Source organism: Spinacia oleracea, chromosome 2, assembly GCF_020520425.1.
Source record: "Spinacia oleracea cultivar Varoflay chromosome 2, BTI_SOV_V1, whole genome shotgun sequence".
In the NCBI taxonomy this organism is placed as follows: Eukaryota; Viridiplantae; Streptophyta; class Magnoliopsida; order Caryophyllales; family Amaranthaceae; genus Spinacia; species Spinacia oleracea.
Window position 1 is genome coordinate 65,841,527 of NC_079488.1, and position 21,987 is coordinate 65,863,513.

The 21,987-nt window shown below is 39.1% G+C and overlaps 1 protein-coding gene across 1 annotated transcript; it reads right to left on the reverse strand.

The window, feature by feature from the left end:
* Nucleotides 1–1,689: 1,689 nt before the first annotated feature.
* LOC130467482 (uncharacterized) lies at nucleotides 1,690–2,152 on the reverse strand. The gene is made up of 2 exons (XM_056835992.1): nucleotides 1,890–2,152; nucleotides 1,690–1,777 (listed from the first exon to the last, which is right to left on the reverse strand). The coding sequence occupies exons 1-2, from the start codon at nucleotides 2,150–2,152 to the stop codon at nucleotides 1,690–1,692; spliced, it is 351 nt and encodes a 116-aa protein (XP_056691970.1).
* Between the last annotated feature and the right edge of the window lie 19,835 nt (nucleotides 2,153–21,987).

A 21,987-nucleotide genomic window follows, 5' to 3' on the forward strand; every position in this document is an offset into this window, starting at 1 on the left:
ATATTCATACTACGAACCATTCTATCATTAACGATGTTAGCTTCACAATGATTTGACTTCTGCAGAAATGTTGAATTATCAATACTTGACATAAAAACCATCAACTATAATAAAGAAGGTGCGTTTTCGTGCACATTATCAAATTGGAAAGTATTTGCAACTGTCAAACATTTCAAATAGAGTTTCATAACTATTTGCAACTGTCAAACATTTCAATGAAAAAGCAGGCATCCTGAAATAAACAGCAAGCTAGCTCTGAAATAAACAGTAAGCATAATGATGCAGAAAATTAGGAAAATTCAGTGCTACTCCTGCGATCCAACATGTGAACGGAAATTTGGTATGTAACCGGCACACTCTTGGACTATTTTAACAGAATTAGACAGTGAATTTGCACAGCATTTTCTAAACTAAATCATCCACTCCTGGTTTATAGTGAATCAGGACCAAATTCCTGGTCTATAGGTTAGCACTATCCAAGAAGGCAAGGCTCGCTAAGTCATCCACTCAAATTCCCCGCCCTTTCTTCCTTTCTTCATTTCTCCATATCATTAAACCCCAATTGCGCTCTCTTTGTCCTCTCATATGAGTCCAATCCTCCCAAAAATGCGTAAAGTACAATACCTTCTCTCTCAAGGGAGCGCTAACTAATTAGTTCTCGACTTCTCGGTCATTTTCTTTAATCCAAAGCAACCGTTATCTTTCATAATCTGTACCTCTTTTCTCAAAGGACCTTACCAAAGCAACCGTTAAATTTCATAATCTGTACCTCTTTTCTCAAAGGACCATAAAATGATCAATTAAAATCAAATTAATTCCTCAAATTTAAAACTAAAACTAAAAATTAAGGGAAAAAAACAAACATGCCTCATAAATAAATTACACAAAGGAAAACATATAAAAACTTTACCTTATAAACCTTATAAACCTGCTCGATCTTTGAAAAAATATTGTTTCTTAATTAATTTGTTAACATTTCCAGTACAATTAAAGATGTCAATTTCATGGATGAACAACACTCACACCTTCATCCCTCTCATCTGAAAATCTCAGATTCTATCAAAATCAAATTTATATCCTTATAGATAAAAATACACATACACAAAAACCCAATTAATTTCTACATTTGGATCATGGTTTTATCTGATTAGAACATTAAATCCTACAAAATATCCAATTTTCTGCCAAAATATCAACTTCCATCTAAATTACCAACCAAAGCAACAACATTTATTTTGCAGAACAAACCTTACAAACAATTCAAACCCCAATTAGTTTCGAGATTAGTGTTCCTTACCGATCAATTGGGGTACCCAATTCAGAAGATAGACGCCAACTTTCAGCAGTAGCGCGGTCCATTCGCTCAAGTCGGGCCTTGATAGCTTTAGTCCTCTTAAGAACCGAGACAATGTTAGAATTGATTCTTGGTTCTCGAGCTGTTTTAGACAAAAATATATCAAATGCATACTAATCAAAAATGCCAGGTGATTTATTGTCACATACATCACCACATCAGAACTCACCTTATTTCCTGACAATCCCGACCTTCTTGGTTCTGTTGGCCTGTATGCATCAAAAATTCGACAGATTTTTAATGAGCATTATTAATCAATTCGACAAATTAATTCAATAACTAAATTAATTCAAAATTGTAGAAAATTAATTCAACAACTAAATTCATTCAAAAAATCAATACCTGCAATACACAAATACAACAAATAGTTGCAGTACAATACAAACTCCATCAAAATCAAAAAAATTACCAAAGAGAAGAACCCTGAAAAAACACCCAATTAAATGAGTAATTCAAATACAACAAATAGTTTTCAGTATCATAATTTTAAAAAATAAAAACAAAATAATTTAAATCACAGAGGAGAAAGAACAACCTGGAACTACACTTCCCGGCAGTAGAAGGCGGCATTTTCCAATCTTTAGCAGTAGACCGTCCTCTTTCTCTTTTCACCTTCTTCATCATCACCACTCCAACACCCTCACTCTCTTTACTCTTCTGCACCGAAGCTGTCCCCGCCGTCATCTTCACCGTGGCAACCCCCGTTTCCCCTCCGCCGTCGCATCCTGCGCCGATGATGACAGAAACGCCGGTAATAGTGATGAAACGAAGGTAATCGAGGGATCTGAAATTGGCCATGAATTTGGTGAATGGTGGGTTCCGATTATCGGAAAATACAAAACCTTAAAAAAAACAATTAAAACTCATGATTCTTCAGCTAAAGACAGAGAGAGAGAGGAAAAAAACGCAAAAAACTACCTTAACGCTGCTTTGGGACGCAATTTGGTGAGGGACGGCGGCGAGGAAATGTAACCATAGAAATTCGACGATGGGAGGCGATGCAAGGCCGACGATGGGAAGCGATTGAGGAGGGAGGCGATTGGGACGCCGTCGTTTCTAGGGTTAGGGTTTTCTTTTGGTGGGGGAAAAGTGAGGAGAGAGAAAAATGAGAGGGGATGGAGGCACAGCAAGCGAGTACGGAGTACCAACGATTTACAACTAATGGAGGGTGTTTTTGTCTTTTTGCAAGTGGACACGAAAAGTTAAGTTACTAAAATAACCTCAGGAGCTGACTTATATAATAGAGATTTGCTAATATAACCCTTTTCACATTACAATCGACCTTTCTACAACATCTTTTAAAAAAAAAAAAATTAATTCTATCATATGTTATTGTTAAAGCACTGATGCAAGAAAGATTCTATCATTCTCGTCCATCATAACGAATGAAATTGTTAAAAAAATATGTACTCCATAGTACTAATTTATTTATGATTTATTACTACAAGAACTACCTTTCAAAAAATATTGATAATTTACCATCTTTTCTTTTTCTTTGACAGTGACAATCTATCATCTATGATAGAGATAGAAATCTACTAAAATTTAATCTCTTAGGATATTTAATGTAAATTAGACTTCTAGTCATGTTAGTGTTCCTAATTCGATCAGGACACATATTGTAATCCCTATATATTTGATCAATGTAATACACTCCAATTCAAGGAGTTTTCTCACAATCTAGCATGGTATCACAACTTAGATAATAGTAATTAGCTTCCACAAATCTCCTAGCCTTTTTGTCTGATCTTGGTAATTCTTGTGTTGCACCCCACCAAACTTCCGCCTCTTTTCCTTTTGTCTTGCGCACAAAGTCAAATCTCACAAAATAAAAAGCTTATTCCTTTAACTTGCCTTCCTATTTTACGTAAAGTAGTGTTATACCCCAACCTCACAGTATGGGCAAAGACGATGAGATCCTTCCTCCGTCGACAACGGAATTTCACCCGGCATTGGGAGTTAACAATATCAAAAACGCTATCCCTCTTATTCTTGATCGTGAAAAGGTACAATATTCTGATTGGGTTGAATTATTTGAATGTCATGCACATGATTTTAATGTTCTAGACCACATAGATCCAAATACTCCTAAACCAACCAATATATCTGAACCCCTGTGGAAGCGGTTAGATTTGATTGTGAAACAATGGATTTATGGGACGATATCTAATGACTTATTGCAAACCATCCTCCGCCGAGGGGATACGACACAACAAATCTAACTCAGGGGAAATTTTCAAGATAACAAAAACACCTGGGCTATCTTGAGAATCAATTCACTACTTTACATCTAAATAATTTCTCTGGCGTTAACTCTTATTGTACTAACTTGAACGTTTTGGCAGATCAATTGGCTAATGTTGATCAACCGGTTACGGAACAAAAATTAGTCTTACGTCTTGTTGTAGTCCTTGTGAATACTGATTTTGACACCGTGGCTACCATGATCCAACAAACTGATCCTCTTCCAACTTTTGAGAACGCCAGAAATCGCCTCCTGGCCGAAGAAGAAAGACGGTCCCACGATACAAGTGGATCTAACACCGCATTTATCTCCCAACCACCAGCGCCGGCGGCTGCCAAGCCCAACAACCAGCCAGCCCACAACAACGGCGGTGGCGACAGAGGTGGCGGGGGTCGTGGCCGTGGCAGGGGTCGAGGGCGTGGTCGCGGAAGGGGTAACAATCAACAACCCCATGTTCCTATTGTCCAACCCAGCATGCAAAACCAAACATGGGCCAACCCAACTCCTTGGCCAATGCAACAACAACAACACTGGGCCCAACCCCCCTTTCCATATCCTCAACAGGCCGCATTTACTCAGCAACAATAATGGGCCGCCCAAGCCACTCACTCACAGTACCGGCCTGCTCCTACTAGCTCTGTCCTTGGGCCAGCTCCACACCAGTCTTACTAGGCCCAACAGCAGCCAAACAATCATCAGCAGCAGGGGTGTTTTACGGAGCCCATGACTCCAACCGAGTTGGCTAACTCATTTGCAACTATGTCCTTACCACAAGATCAATCATGATACATGGATTCCGGCGCTTCATCTCACATGACTAATAACAGAGGTACACTCATGCCCCTTTTTAATTTAAGCACTAATAATCATATTTTAGTTGGTAATGGTCATCACATTCCAGTTACAAGTTATGGTCATACTACTTTACCCAAATCCATCCCTCCTTTAGATCTTCGTGATGTCCTTCTTTCTCCCCAAATAATTAAAAATTTAATTTATGTCCGTAAATTCACCACAGATAATAAAGTTTCAATAGAATTTGACCCTAATGGTTTTTCTGTGAAGGATCTTCGTACGGGGAATATAATCACGAGATGTAATAGCTCCGGGGACCTCTATCCTGTTACCACCACACTACCATCCACGTGTCTTACAACTGCACTCACGACCTCCACACGACCCACTTGGCATAGTCGCCTTGGACATCCAGGAGCACAAGTTTTATATTTTCTTAGATCTAGACAATTTATTTCAAGTACTAAGGGTCATTGCTCTGATTTTTTCACTTCTTATCAATTAGGAAAACATTCTCTTTTGCCGTTTTCTCCTTCAATGCGTACTGCTTCTTTTGCTTTTGATATAACACATGTTGATTTATGGACCTCACCAATTCGTAGCAATAAAGGCCATAAATATTATTTAGTACTTTTGGATGATTTTAGTAATTTTGTATGGACAATCCCCCTTCAATACAAATCTCAAGCCTTTCAATCATTCATAAATTTTCGTCAATATGTACTAACTCAATTTGAGCGCCCGATTAAGTCCTTTCAATGTGATCATGGGAGGGAATTTGACAATGACCCTTTTAAATTGTTTTGTGTACAAAATGGTATGGTTTTTAGATTTTCGTGTCCACACACCTCATCCCAAAATGGTAAGGCCGAACACATGATTAACTCATTAAATAATATGTTCCGCACTCTCCTTTTTCATGCCTCCCTTCCCCCATCTTATTGGGTAGATTCTTTAGAAACGACAACATATTTAATTAATATTTTTCCCATGAAGATGCTCAACAATATAACTCCTGCAGAAATCTTATTCCGAAAAATCCCCTCTTATGAGCATATTAGAATTTTTGGGTGTCTTTGTTTTCCTAATCTTTCGGACACAACCCCACATAAATTAGCTTCCCGCTCAACCCCTTGTGTCTATTTAGGGTAGCCTTCCAATCATAGGGGCTATAAATGTTTAAACCTCTCGATCATGAAAATTATTATTTCCCGTCATGTCACCTTTGATGAGAACACCTTTCCTTTTCGGAACTTGGGACAATTTCGAGACTCGGATTACTCATTCCTTGACTCATCGGAGCCTAGCCCAATTTTATCTCATATTTGGAGGACAAACTGTACTAGCCCAAATAGGCACGGCCCGACAGTGCTTCCCCTGGATCACGCTGGACCGAATGCACCGCGGTTAGGCCATGGGTCTGAGAAATCCGCCACGCGCAACCCGAGGAATATGGCCTAGCATGTTTTTCCCTCACCTACTGTAGTTCCGCCCCATAGCCTTCCAGCAAACCAACCTTTTTATTCCTCTTTAGGCGCAACCCAACATACCCCCCCTAATCACTGTAGCGCGGCCCTGTTAGGTTATGATACATATGACAATTCATAAATCATGCGGAAAAACCATAAACCCAGGAAAACATATTATTTACACATAATCATTTAGCATAGATTAGATGCATACTCTTTGTTGCGTGCCTTCCCTAGCTGCGCCCGAACCGAACAAGAACAAGTCTTTAGGACTCCAAGTGTCGTCCCTCCGTAGATAGTCCACAGCACGTCCGGATCCGCCTTAAGATTGACCAACTAGAATCGCCCTTAAGGTACTATTATTTTCGGCACTTTATAGGCAAATGTGTGACTGAATTTTTCTCTCAAAAACTCACTTTGAATACTTTTAAACTTGTGTTATAAATTGTGAGCCCTAGCCTCATATTTATAGCGGTATGGAAAGGGAATCGAAATCCTATTCAGATACAAATTAATTAAACCTAGAATCCTACAAGAACTCTAATTTAATTAATTTATCAAATAGAATTAGGAATTTAATCATTAACCGAACTCTGCATGTTTTAGGAAACGTGCACGAACACAAACACTTGCACACACACGCACGGCAGCCACGATGGGCCCCATGTGTGCGCGCGAGCAGCAGCCCACTCAGCGCCCGCGCGCGCTGCGCGCTGCGCGTGCTGTGCGCAGCCTGCTGGGCCTGGCCTTGCGCTGGGCCTGGCGTTGCTGTTTGTGCGGCGCGCTTGGCTTGCTGGGCGATGGCCTGGCTTCGTGCTGGGCCTTGTCCGGCAGGCCTCGTCCGATGCTTATTCGTACGATGCGCTTCCGATTAAATTTTCCGATTCCGGAATTTATTTCCGATACGAACAATATTTAATATTTCCGATTCCGGAATTAATTTCCGTTTCGAACAAATATTTAATATTTCCGTTTCCGGAATTATTTTCCGATTCCGGTAATATTTCCGATTCTGACAATATTTCCGTTTCCGGCAATATTTCCGATTCTGGCAATATTTCCATTTCCGATAATATTTTCCGACACGTACCATGTTTCCGTTTCCGGCAACATCTACGACTTGGATAATATTCATATTTCCGATACGATCCATATTTCCGTTTCCGGCAATATCATCGTTTCCGGAGTATTCATTCCTTGCCTGTGACGATCTTAGCTCCCACTGAAACCAAGATCCGTCGGTTCCGAATATTCATAGATGGAGTATTTAATGCTATTAAATACTTGATCCGTTTACGTACTATTTGTGTGACCCTACGGGTTCAGTCAAGAGTAAGCTGTGGATTAATATCATTAATTCCACTTGAACTGAAGCGGCCTCTAGCTAGGCATTCAGCTCACTTGATCTCACTGAATTATTAACTTGTTAATTAATACTGAACCGCATTTATTAGACTTAACATAGAATGCATACTTGGACCAAGGGCATTATTTCCTTCAGTCTCCCACTTGTCCTTAGGGACAAGTGTGCATTTCCTAATTCCTTTGTCGCTCGATGCTTGCTCTTGAACATAAGGTAAGAGTTGTCATCCTTATTATGTCCAGAGGTGTTCCTCGGTTTCAGAGTTCAACTAATCAAATAAACAGATAATCATAGCCTATGATTCATCCGAGCACGGCCATGCATTTCACAGTTTCTAGCTCTCCGAGTGGCCTTGTACAACTTTTAAGCATCTCATCCCGATTTATGGGAGGACAATCCCAATCTTGCGATCTTGAGATTAGACTTTGTTTGATAGGTGATTACCTGAGCGTTGCCTTTATAGCCTCCTTTTACGGTGCGACGGTTGGTCAACGTCAAAGCAACCAGTTCTCAAACAAGTAATCTCAAATCACTCAGGTATTGAGGATTTAGTGTCTAATAATTTAATGAAATTTACTCATGACAGATTTTCATCTCTTACAGTAAAGTTTCATAGGTCTTGTCCGATACTAGTCTTCCCAAAGTAAGTATCTATGCAAATGATTATGACATTGCCATGTCCACATAGTTCAAGAAACAGAACTACTAGTCATCTTGCATTCTAATCGTCTAACGTTTTCTATGCGTCCAATTTTATAGAAAACTCCGATTAGGGACCATTTTCAACCTTTGACATTCAAGTTCACTTGATAGACATTTCTTAGTCACAGGACTGGTCCTGACAGTCTATCTTGAATATATCGTCAAATTGAAGGGACTCATCATTTAATAAACCACAAATTAAATGGAAAAATGAATTCTTTTCATTTATTGTGAATGATTAACCAATAATGTTTTACAAAGACTTAAACTCTAAAACTTTAAAACATTAAACAGAGACATCAAAGCCATTCTCCAATATGCTTGATTCCCATAGCTGCAGTGTGCGAGTTGTGCTTCGCCTGCGGCAGAGGTTTAGTTAATGGATCTGATATGTTGTCATCAGTTCCAATTTTGCTTATCTCGACTTCTTTTCTTTCAACGAACTCTCGTAGAAGGTGAAATCTACGAAGTACATGCTTGACTCTCTGGTGGTGTCTAGGCTCTTTTGCCTGTGCAATAGCTCCGTTATTATCACAATACAGGGCTATTGGTCCTTTAATGGAGGGGACTACACCAAGTTCTCCTATGAACTTCCTTAGCCATATAGCTTCCTTTGCTGCTTCATGTGCAGCAATGTACTCCGCTTCAGTTGTAGAATCCGCAATGGTGCTTTGCTTAGCACTTTTCCAGCTTACTGCTCCTCCGTTGAGGCAGAAGACAAACCCAGACTGTGATCTGAAATCATCTTTGTCGGTTTGGAAACTTGCGTCCGTATAGCCTTTAACAATTAATTCATCATCTCCACCATAGACCAGGAAGTCATCTTTGTGCCTTTTCAGGTACTTCAGAATGTTCTTGGCAGCAGTCCAATGCGCCTCTCCTGGGTCTGACTGGTATCTGCTCGTAGCACTGAGTGCGTACGCAACATCCGGGCGTGTACATATCATAGCATACATTATTGAACCAATCAATGATGCATATGGAATCCCATTCATTCGTCTACGCTCATCAAGTGTTTTTGGGCACTGAGTCTTGCTTAGAGTCATTCCATGAGACATGGGTAGGTAGCCTCGCTTGGAGTCCGCCATCTTGAACCTATCAAGCACCTTATTGATATAAGTGCTTTGACTAAGTCCAATCATCTTTTTAGATCTATCTCTGTAAATCTTGATGCCCAATATGTACTGTGCTTCTCCTAGATCCTTCATCGAAAAACATTTCCCAAGCCAAATCTTGACAGAGTTCAACATAGGAATGTCATTTCCGATAAGCAATATGTCGTCGACATATAATACTAGGAAAGCAATTTTGCTCCCACTGACCTTCTTGTATACACAAGATTCGTCCGCGTTCTTGATGAAACCAAAGTCACTGACTGCTTCATCAAAACGTATATTCCAGCTCCTGGATGCCTGCTTCAATCCGTAGATTGACTTCTTTAGCTTGCATACCTTTTTAGCATTCTTTGGATCCTCAAAACCTTCAGGCTGTGTCATAAACACAGTTTCTGTTAAAACGCCGTTTAAGAAAGCAGTTTTGACATCCATCTGCCATATTTCGTAATCGTAATATGCAGCGATTGCTAACATTATTCGAATAGACTTTAGCATTGCAACTGGTGAAAAGGTTTCATCGTAATCCACACCGTGGACTTGCCTGTAACCTTTTGCAACCAATCTAGCTTTGAAAACTTCAAGTTTCCCATCCTTGTCCTTTTTCAGTTTGAAAACCCATTTGCTTCCAATGGCTTGGTAGCCATCTGGCAAATCGACCAAATCCCATACTTGGTTTTCAGACATGGAGTCTAATTCAGATTGCATGGCTTCTTGCCATTGCTTGGAGCTAGGGCTCGTCATAGCTTGCTTGTAAGTCGCAGGTTCATCACTTTCAAGTAATAGAACGTCATAGCTCTCGTTCGTCAAAATACCTAAGTACCTTTCCGGTTGAGATCTATATCTTTGCGATCTACGCGGGGTAACATTTCTAGATTGACCATGATTCTCACCAGATTCTTCTAAAGATCTCTGAGTTTCATCCTGAATGTCATCTTGAGCATTCTCTAGAGTTTGTTGTTCGACTCGAATTTCTTCGAGGTCTACTTTTCTCCCACTTGTCATTTTGGAAATGTGATCCTTCTCCAAAAAGACACCATCTCGAGCAACAAACACTTTGTTCTCAGATGTATTGTAGAAGTAATACCCCTTTGTTTCCTTTGGATAGCCCACAAGGATACATTTGTCAGATTTTGGATGAAGTTTGTCAGAAATTAATCCTTTGACGTATACTTCACATCCCCAAATCTTAAGAAAAGACACATTTGGAGGCTTTCCAAACCATAATTCGTATGGAGTCTTTTCGACAGCTTTAGACGGAGCTCTATTTATAGTGAGTGCAGCTGTATTTAGTGCATGTCCCCAAAATTCTAATGGAAGTTCGGCCTGACCCATCATTGACCTGACCATGTCTAGCAAGGTTCTGTTCCTCCGTTCTGACACACCGTTCCATTGTGGTGTTCCAGGAGGAGTCAATTCTGATAGAATTCCACATTCTTTCAGATGGTCATCAAATTCATAGCTCAGATATTCACCGCCTCTATCAGACCGCATCGCCTTAATCTTCTTGCCTAATTGATTCTCTACTTCACTCTGAAATTCCTTGAATTTGTCAAAGGATTCAGACTTATGCTTCATTAGGTAGACATAACCATACCTACTGAAGTCATCAGTGAAAGTGATAAAGTAGCTGAAACCACCTCTAGCATTTGTACTCATTGGTCCACATACATCTGTATGGATTAAACCCAATAGTTCATTTGCTCTTTCTCCAACTTTAGAGAAAGGTTGCTTCGTCATTTTGCCAAGTAAACATGATTCGCATTTACCATAATCCTCTAAGTCAAATGGTTCTAGAATTCCTTCCCTTTGAAGTCTTTCTAAGCGTTTCAAGTTTATATGGCCTAATCGACAATGCCACAGATAGGTGAGATCTGAATCATCCTTTTTGGCCTTTTTGGTATTTATGTTATATACTTGTTTGTCGTGATCTAATAAATAAAGTCCATTGACTAATCTAGCAGATCCATAAAACATCTCTTTAAAATAAAACGAACAACTATTGTCTTTTATTATAAAGGAAAATCCCTTAGCATCTAAGCAAGAAACTGAAATGATGTTTTTAGTAAGACTTGGAACATGGAAACATTCTTCCAGTTTCAAAACTAGCCCGGAGGGCAACGACAAATAGTAAGTTCCTACAGCTAATGCAGCAATCCGTGCTCCATTTCCCACTCGTAGGTCGACTTCACCCTTGCATAACTTTCTACTTCTTCTTAGTCCCTGTGGATTGGAACATAAGTGTGAGCCACAACCTGTATCTAATACCCAAGAAGTTGAATTAGCAAGTATACAGTCTATAACGAAAATACCTGAAGATGGAACGACTGTTCCGTTCTTCTGATCTTCCTTTAGCTTTGGACATTCTCTTTTGTAATGGCCTATTCCATCACAATAAAGACAGCTTGATGTGGACTTGTCCTGCTTTGATTTAGCATTGCCCTTGGACTTTCCACCTTTCTTGAATGGTCTCTTTCTAGCCTTGAGTAAATCTTTGGCTTCACAGTCCAGTACTATTTCAGCCTTTCTGACAAGGTGAATAAATTCTGCAACTGTTTCTTCTCTTGGTTCACTTAGGTATAGTTGCTTGAAGCGACCAAACCCACTGTGTAGTGAATTGAGCAAGACAGAGACTGCCATCCTTTCGCTTATTGGTGTTCCTAGTAGACTTAGGCGATCAAAATATGAACACATAAGATCCACATGGAACCTCAGTGGGACGCCTACCCTTTGTTTAGTGCGAAGGAGCTGAACATGTGTTTCTTGGACCTCCATCCTATAACACCTGTTGGGAGAACTAACCTTTAGACCAGACATTGATTCAATCAACTCATGGACGTTCAGGTCCCTGTCCTCCGTACTTCCACGACAGATATCCCTCAGATTCTTGATGAGCGTAAAAGGTTCATAGGCTACAAACCTTCTAGCCCAATCATCAGGGATATTGTTCAGCATGAGACTCATAACCTTTTTGAGATCCGCATCCCAGGCGTAAAATCTCTCAGGGGTCATGTCTCTGGCATAGTAGCTTGGCATGGGATGTGACAGTACATACTCAAGTCCATTGAGTTTGACTATTTCAACTAGCTTAGCTTCCCATTCAAGAAAATTTGTCAGGTTCAGCTTGACCATAAGCTCAGAACCCATGATGATGTTTTGATTGTTGTTTGCCATATTAAAACTACAATTGAAAAGAATAAACAAATAAATAACCATTCACAGTTTCTCTTAATAAACTTAAATTCTAGCATACATGCATAATTCAATGTTTATTAAGCATTTTATTCAAATTATGTGTTCCGGCAGGTGTGAATAAAATGATTCCAAGATCCTAAAATCATTGAAGAACTAAGCACAGTTTGTCGACTTAATCCTAGAACATCTTAGGTAAGCAAAAGCCTTTTGCTAATAGTCTAGAAACTATTCTTGGTTGATAGGTACGTCTAAGAACTTATTAGGTAAACCTATCGAATTTGCCACGACATAAAAGGACTCCTTACTTATATCGTTGAGTTTCACCAAAAGTAACATGTACTCACAATTATTTGTTTACCTTGCCCCTTTAGGACCAATAAGTAACACCTCGCTGAGCGAAAACTATTACTAGATTGATGTAAAGGATATCCAAGCAAGTGTATATTTTGGCATGGCACCTTTTAACTCAATTTTTAAGTTTGGAACTTAAGGCTCTTACTATGTTGGTTAGATTTTAAGTGAACTAAAATCCTTAATCATGCAACATAATCAAGCTTGTGATCTCATGCATTTTAAGACATATTTAAAACAATAAATAACTTAAAACATGCATAAGATATTTGTGATCTAGTATGGCCCGACTTCATCTTGAAGCTTTGACTTCAAAGTCCGTCTTGAAAATCTCCGTGGGAGGCACCATTTTCTTCAAATAGGATAAGCTATAACTAATTACAACTATTTGATGGTTCGCAGACCATATTTGAATTGAAAAATAACTTTGGTACTTTAGACCAATTACATTCAAATTAATGGTACGCAGACCATATTTTCTATCCTATTTGGGCCATACTAGTCACTTCATAACCTGCAAAACAGTACATATACAATATATACCATTCACCCATTCATTATCATGAATGGCCCACATAGCTGGTTAGTAAAACACATTATGCATCACGTAAACATTTGCAGCAATTAATCAAGGGCACCAATAATCTACCAATTATTCAGTCCTTATTAATTCTAATCAAGTTGTTTTAACCTTAAGGATTTGTAGACCTAATCAAGAGTTTATGACTAAAAAGCGCTCCCACTTAAACCAATAAATTCATATGCTTTACCAATTTTAAACATAAAAATGTATTTCTAGTCTAACCGGAAACATACAAATTTAATTAAAATTTAAAGCTCATATAAATTTATAATTGAATCCAAAAAGTTTAATTTAATTTCAGTCGTATTTAAATTAATTCATGATTTTAATTTTAGTAAAATAATTAGAATAAATAACATTTATTATAATTATAATATTCAAAATTAAAATCCAAGAAAGTAATTTAAATTATTAATTTTAAAATTAAAATTACGTGAACTGAAATTTTCAAATTAAACATTCAAAACGATCTAATCGTAACGCAAACATCCTACGCGTTGCACGCCCATGGGCCGCACGCACATAGCCATTGATGGCCATGTGCGCGCAGCCCATGCGCTCGTCGCATAGCTGCTGCATCCCTATCGCAAGCCTCCGCACGCATTGGTGCTCGCTGCGCGCGCCAGCGCTCATCGCACGCGGGCTATCGCTCGCAGTGCGCGCGCGACATCGCTCGCTGGGCGCGCGACATCGCTCGCTGGACGCGCGAGCCATCGCTCGCTGGGCGCGCGACATCGCTCGCTGGGCGGGCGACATCGCTCGCTGTGCGCGCGAGCAATGCTAGGCGCAGCGCTCGTGGCACGCGAGCTTGCGCTCGCTGCGCGCGAGGCTGCGCGCTCTTGTGCGAGGCAGCGCGCGTTGTGGCGCAGCTCGCTTGCTGCCCACACGCGACTGCCTTGGCTCGCCCTACGCCCATGCCCATTCGTCCATTGGTCGTGGCACACGACACAAGGCAGGGCTGCTGCCTTGTGCTCGTGCACTACGCCCTTGCTCATTGCATTCGTGCCGCATGGGCGACGAGCTCCCTTGCTCGTCGTCGCATGCCCGCATTATACAACACCCCTTAAGGGTAACACGAAGCGTCCATTGCTTCGTGCGTGCAAGTTATATGAACGAATCGCATAAAAATTTAAAATTTATATTTAAAGTTAATGACAAATTAATAAATAATATTAATTTCATAATTTTAGGGCGAAAAATCGAAAATTTATTATCCAATTGATTTCCGATTGTTATGGATTCAAGTCTAGGTCATAAAAATTTAAAATTTATCGTAAATTTACAATTTTTATGGTGGTTTTTAATCATAGGTTTCTAATTAAATTACAATTAATTATGAAAATCAAATTAATTCTAAATTATTCTAATTTTCAACAAATTAATCATAATTACAAATTAGATTGCATAATTAACAAGACTAGGCATTCAAACTTGTTAAACATATGCAGTAGGTCAATCAAAAATTCAAGATTTATCAACAAGAATCGCAAATATTTAATTTAACATCTTAAATTTACGAAATTTTGCATTCGAAAAACTAAAACCTTCGAAAAGTCATAGTTAGGCTTCGAATTTGAGAATTCTGGGTTCGGCAGAAAAGTACTATTTTTGTCAAAATTTTAGAATGCCTTTTACATGCGGAATTGACACAAAAATCACTCAATTCGGATGAGTAACGAAGAAACTGCCGAAAAACTGCGTACGTATAATTAAATAAACGCAATTTGCAATTAATTAACAATTACGAAAATTAATCACCCCTTTTAATTCTTGCAAATTTGTAATATTTAACCATGTTCATGCAATTTAGATTATGAAAATAATAAGGGGCTCGTGATACCACTGTTAGGTTATGATACATATGACAATTCATAAATCATGCGGAAAAACCATAAACCCAGGAAAACATATTATTTACACATAATCATTTAGCATAGATTAGATGCATACTCTTTGTTGCGTGCCTTCCCTAGCTGCGCCCGAACCGAACAAGAACAAGTCTTTAGGACTCCAAGTGTCGTCCCTCCGTAGATAGTCCACAGCACGTCCGGATCCGCCTTAAGATTGACCAACTAGAATCGCCCTTAAGGTACTATTGTTTTCGGCACTTTATAGGCAAATGTGTGACTGAATTTTTCTCTCAACAACTCACTTTGAATACTTTTAAACTTGTGTTATAAATTGTGAGCCCTAACCTCATATTTATAGCGGTATGGAAAGGGAATCGAAATCCTATTCAGATACAAATTAATTAAACCTAGAATCCTACAAGAACTCTAATTTAATTAATTTATCAAATAGAATTAGGAATTTAATCATTAACCGAACTCTGCATGTTTTAGGAAACGTGCACGAACACAAACACTTGCACACACACGCACGGCAGCCACGATGGGCCCCATGCGTGCGCGCGAGCAGTAGCCCACTCAGCGCCCGCGCGCGCTGCGCGCTGCGCGCTGCGCGCAGCCTGCTGGGCCTGGCCTTGCGCTGGGCCTGGCGTTGCTGTTTGTGCGGCGCGCTTGGCTTGCTGGGCGATGGCCTGGCTTCGTGCTGGGCCTTGTCCGGCAGGCCTCGTCCGATGCTTATTCGTACGATGCGCTTCCGATTAAATTTTCCGATTCCGGAATTTATTTCCGATACGAACAATATTTAATATTTCCGATTCCGGAATTAATTTCCGTTTCGAACAAATATTTAATATTTCCGTTTCCGGAATTATTTTCCGATTCCGGTAATATTTCCGATTCTGACAATATTTCCGTTTCCGGCAATATTTCCGATTCTGGCAATATTTCCATTTCCGATAATATTTTCCGATACGTACCATGTTTCCGTTTCCGGCAACATCTACGACTTGGATAATATTTATATTTCCGATACGATCCATATTTCCGTTTCCGGCAATATCATCGTTTCCGGAGTATTCATTCCTTGCCTGTGACGATCTTAGCTCCCACTGAAACCAAGATCCGTCGGTTCCGAATATTCATAGATGGAGTATTTAATGCTATGAAATACTTGATCCGTTTACGTACTTTTTGTGTGACCCTACGGGTTCAGTCAAGAGTAAGCTGTGGATTAATATCATTAATTCCACTTGAACTGAAGCGGCCTCTAGCTAGGCATTCAGCTCACTTGATCTCACTGAATTATTAACTTGTTAATTAATACTGAACCGCATTTATTAGACTTATCATAGAATGCATACTTGGACCAAGGGCATTATTTCCTTCAGGCCCAACATACCCAAACCCCTCCCCTAACTCTGAACCGAGGCCCACTAACTCCTGTACCTTTCTCCTTGGCCCAGGTACAGCCCAGGTTCGCTACACCCCTCCTCTTCTTCGTGGTTACCAACCCATACAACCACTAGAACAGCCCCACCCTCACCCCGTATAACTTGTAGCGAACACGAAATTTTTTAAACCAAATCCTAAGTACTGTCTCACCGTACAACCCATAGGTCCCACTCTCACTCGATCCCCTATTCTAAAAGTCACAAACTAGCTTTGACTGACCGAAATTGGAATGCGGGGATGCAAGATGAATATGGTGCTTTAATTAATACTGGGACATGGGATTTGGTACCTAAACCTACGGGAGTGAATGTTTTTAATTGTATGTGGATCTTTTCTCATAAAGAAAATGATAAAGGTGACCTTATAAGTCACAAAGCGAGACTTGTTTGTGATGGAAGGTCAAGGGAAAAGGGAGTTCATTGTGATGAAATATTTAGCCCGGTGGTTAAACCATCAACTATTCGAACCGTTTTGGGTCTTGCTATGGCGCGACAGTTGTCTATTCACCAACTTGATGTTAAAAATGTTTTCTTACATGGTGATCTCCAGGAGACAGTTTATATGCATCAACCACCAGGATTTGTTGACAGACGAGCTCCCAACTATGTTTGTTTGCTTCGCAAGGCACTTTATGGCCTAAAATAAGCACCCCGTGCATGGTACCAACGATTTGCACATTTTCTATTGCAGATGGATTTTGTCATTGCAAAAAGTGACACATCTTTGTTTACTTTTAGGCATGGTAATGATATGACTTATCTATTACTTTATGTTGATGATATTATTTTATCCACATCATCTGATGCTTTGCGTGACAGATTGATCTCCCATTTGAAAAAAGATTTCTGATGTTTGATTTGGGGCCCCTAAATTATTTTTTGGGAATTTCTATCTCCCGTACTCCTTCTAATATGCTTCTCTCTCAGCAAAAGTATGCACAAGAAACTTTGGAACGTGCAGGCATGGGGACTTGTAAGACTGCTGCAACTCCTGTCGACACTAATGCAAAGCTTAGTGCAGATTCAGGTCCTCCTGTGGCGGACCCAACTCAGTACCGCAGTCTAGCAGGTGCTCTTCAGTACCTTACTTTTACTCGCCCTGACATTTCCTATGCGGTGCAACAGGTGTGTCTTTTTATGCATGATCCTCGGGAGCCTCATTTGAATGCATTAAAGCGCATCCTACGTTATATTCAGGGCACCATTGATCACGGATTACACTTATATCCTACTTCTACTTGCGCTTGATTACATATACTGATGCATATTGGGGTGGGTATCCTGACACTCGCCATTCGACCTCAGGATATTGTTGTTTCTTAGGTGACAATCTTATCTCTTGGTCTTCTAAGCGTCAGCCTACTCTTTCTAGATCCAGTGTAGAGGCATAATATAGAGGCGTCCAAACATCGTAGCAGAGGCGTGTTGGCTTCGTAACCTTCTTCTAGAGTTACATTGCCCTCTACGTCAGGCTACCATTGTTTATTGTGAAAATGTCAGTGCTATTTATTTATCCAGCAACCCCGTCTAACATCCGTGCACCAAACATGTGGAGATGGATATCTATTTTGTTCGCGAGAAAGTGGCGTTGGGTCAGGTACGGGTGTTGCACGTTCTTTCGCGGTATCAGTTTGCAGATATTTTCACTAAAGCCTTCCTCGAGAATTGTTTTTGGATTTCAGATCCAGTCTTAGCGTACGACCTCCTCCCGCTACGAATGAGGGGTGTGATAGAGATAGAAATCTACTAGGATTTAATCTCTTAGGATATTTAATGTAAATTAGACTTCTAGTCATGTTAGTGTTCCTAATTCGATTAGGACACATATTGTATTCCCTATATATTTGATCAATGAAATACACTTCAATTCAAGGAGTTTGCTCACAATCTAGCAATCTATAAAACAAGAAAAAAGTATATGACCCAAAAAATTAGGCTTTTCATAAGTTTTTAATTAGTAAATTATTTTCTAAACCAAAATGATGATGAATATTATATACTCCTATACCTCAAATAATTGTTAAAACTTTGATTTGACAACAAAAATCATGTACGAATTGGTTTGTATAGATCACCTTTACTATTCTTTTGTATTAGGCATTTGTGATGAAATCTTACAACCGGTATTAAACAATTGGTTAAAATACTTTCAGAAGAAAAAAAGAGATAGTCATTCTACGATAATAAATATTGATGTTGATTTGCATGCATTTTAAAATTCACTGATACGTGCATAAAAGACTAGTTTTTGTATAATCCAATTGGGTGATCTCAAAGTCAATTTTGAATCCATAAAGCATACGAGTTCATGATCTTGCAAACTCGTAAAATAGAAGTAGACAGTTTACCTAACAGTTTATTGCATATGTAATGTCTCAATGAGGGAGACTGATTGACATGATAAGCAAATTATAATATTTCAAAGTATTATCCAAAGAATAATTAATGCATTAGAAATAGACATAAAACGTAATCCTCTATCATCTCTAGTCTCCTCAAGATTGGTTAAATGTATCATATTCCAATTAAAGACGTACCACAAAATTCCATGCAAATTACTATGTGTCGAGAGAATTTAGCTAGCCATCCTTTTATCATTAACTAGCTTTTGGGCCCGTTCTTCGCACGGGCTTTTAGTCACTTGAAACTTGAAACTATATTTTTGAGGGAGAAACTACAATTTTTCAAACGAATGATAAGTTACATTAAGCACAATTGCACAAGCTGCTATTTTAATGCTTAAAAGAAAAAATAACGGCAATCTACCTATGAATGCATATATTTACAAAGAGAATGCCAATTTAAACCCGCAAAAGAATGGTTTCATCTAAGATGAATCAATCATTTTGCTGTAAAAAATTGTAGAAAATATTCTCTCATAACTGAAACCATTTTCCAAAAATTTAAAACAGTCTCTCATCACCCCCTTGTTTAACATGGTCCCTTTTTTATCACCTTATAATCCAATCCTTTGATAGAATATCTTATTGCTGAATTCTGTACATTGATTTCAATAATAATTATGAACCAACAGTAAAAATATCAACTATCATCTGCTCATATATACATATAAATGGAATTCAACTTAAAATAGAGTGAAAGAGATAGAAAGTCACCAAAGATCTTGAGGCAGCCGACAACGTTCAATTGTGCCTTGATAGTTTGGGATGAGAAATGCAATCCAAGTGAGTATCTGCAAATGAGGTACTTATAAGGGATGTTGAATTTGTAAGGGATGCTATGAGTTAAATGACAAACTCAATTCAGTTACATTGGGAGGGAGGGTGGAGGGAGAAGAGGAGAAGATTAGGAATTGAAGAAATTAATTCATTACTTTATTGAATTAAATTTGGAGGTTATAGAAGTTGAAAGGGAGGATTGAAGGCCACGTGTCTTCAAAATGATGTTGCTTACGTGTCCGCCACATGTCTTCAAAATGATGTTGCTTATATGTCATTGAAATGGAGATGGTTATGTTTTTTAAATACTAGGTATTGATTCTATATATAGAAGAGAGGAATCGTTCTAACTTCTAAGTACTATACTATACTACCATATGTAGATGGTTGTATAAATATGCTACTCCGTATTTTTTTTTTATTATAATAAGATGAATGGGGCAATCAAGCTTGATTGGTGGAGATGGTGAGTAACTCGCCTTATAACTTGGTGGCCATAAGTTTAAGATTACTACACTATAAAATCAAAGTTGTTACTGTACATATTAAAACTAATTGTTGGTTTTTTTGGCGTAAACGGGATTCAATGAAACGTTAGTCTTCGGAATTAATTGGCGCACTCTCCATAATCGGCCGTATTGTATTAATTAGTGCACTTTCCAATTATGAAAATTTCCCCCCTTGTTTTACAATTTCCTTCTTACCCCAAGGAACCACATTAGTAATATTTTATCATTTATTTCTTGTTTTTTTCTTTCCTTTAAAAAAGTGATATCTCTTTGATGAGTGACATTTATGTCGCTCATAGGGTAGTAATCTAGGCATAATTTGAGTCGTTTTATTCTATTTTTAGCATTTTTAGTCTTTAATTTCCTTAATTTCTTATTTTAAATATTTATACCTAAGTTTAGTTTATTTAGCAATTTTTATTAGTTTTTAGCTCTTATTTTCTTAATTTATTTCTTTTCCTTTGTTTCAATAGTTTCTATAGTTTAATTATTTAGTTTTTGTTATGAATATTTCATTTTTTATTTCTATTTCCATTTCTTTTTATTTAGTTATTAATATTATTATTAATATTATTATAATTATAAATCAAATGCTAACAAAGTCAATATTTTTACAAATAGTTAGTGGGAAGCCGAGATACAATCTGGGCCCCCACTCCTCTAGCTATAGCAAAACCTATCCTGCTGAAAATATGAGCAGCATCACGAGCTCCAATGTCCTGTGTCCTAGAAAACATCTGAATCCGCTTCAACAACGCAACAACATCCTTATCTAGCTCCGCAAAGAAGAGAAAGAGAACGGAAGAAAGCCATAACCAATGGCCCTGCAACGTGCTTCGTACTTGACCCGCTTCCGAACAGCCGCATCAGTCACAACCCGGCCAGGAGCAAAGCCAGACAACCCAGATTGTGTCAAAGGAGATGATCCCGTCAAGTCAACACACACATCACAGCCCCGATCCCATGAGTATAGCAACACGTCTGCTGGTCGGAGAGCTCCATCGTTCCCTCCAGATAGACCAATATCAACCTCTTTCCGCGCCGAAATCCCAGACCGATAACAAACATCAACAAGAGTATCCCGAACCACATTATATCGATGTTTAATACCCACCATGCCAGCACATGACACCGCATGATCACCAAAGATGTCTCCCGCAAAGACCCTGGAACAAGCAGAACATGGCGCCGTAACAAAGAACAAAGGAACCCCCAACCGGTAACACAACACACATTGGTAAGTCTTAGTATTCATCTTCTGTCCCAAACCTGATATGGGGACCGCACGAAGCCAAGCAAAGGTGTGATCTCCTTGATGCGATTTCCACAACGCCGACTGTCGAGAAGATAAAGAGAAGGTGGATTCTACAGATGCAGTAACCTTTGTGAAATATATATCTGCCAATTTCTTCATGAGTTTAGGGGCAACGACTTCACTAGGGTTACTCAGAATGTCATACTCCACCGTTCTACTAAATAGACTTAACGCATCCTCAAATATTCGACCAGGACCAACAATACCAGCATGCCGTAGAAGCTTTTTCTGCAAACCAAAAGACTGCAATCGAGAAGCAAGAAAAGCATAATGACGAACATCACCTGCGGAATAAACACCAAGTCCGCCAAAAGAAAAAGGTAAGGTGGCAAGACGCCACTGCCAATCGCCAAAGCCAGGCCCCGAACCAGTTACAATACGCTCCAAGGCAGATCGAAGAGCCTCATCAAAAGTGCGCTGAGCTGCCTCAAAAACACCAGGAGGACAGGTACGCAAAGCAAAGTAGAGTTTAGAAACTCCGGTACATTCCCTAAGTAACAATAGCTCACACTAAGGA

Coding starts and splice junctions, on each gene's coding strand:
- LOC130467482 (XM_056835992.1), bottom strand. CDS start 2,152: ATGGCCAATTTCAGATCCCTCGATTACCTTCGTTTCATCACTATTACC. Junction 1,778..1,889: donor GCCGGGAAGTGTAGTTCCAG/GTTGTTCTTTCT, acceptor GTGTTTTTTCAG/GGTTCTTCTCTTTGGTAATT.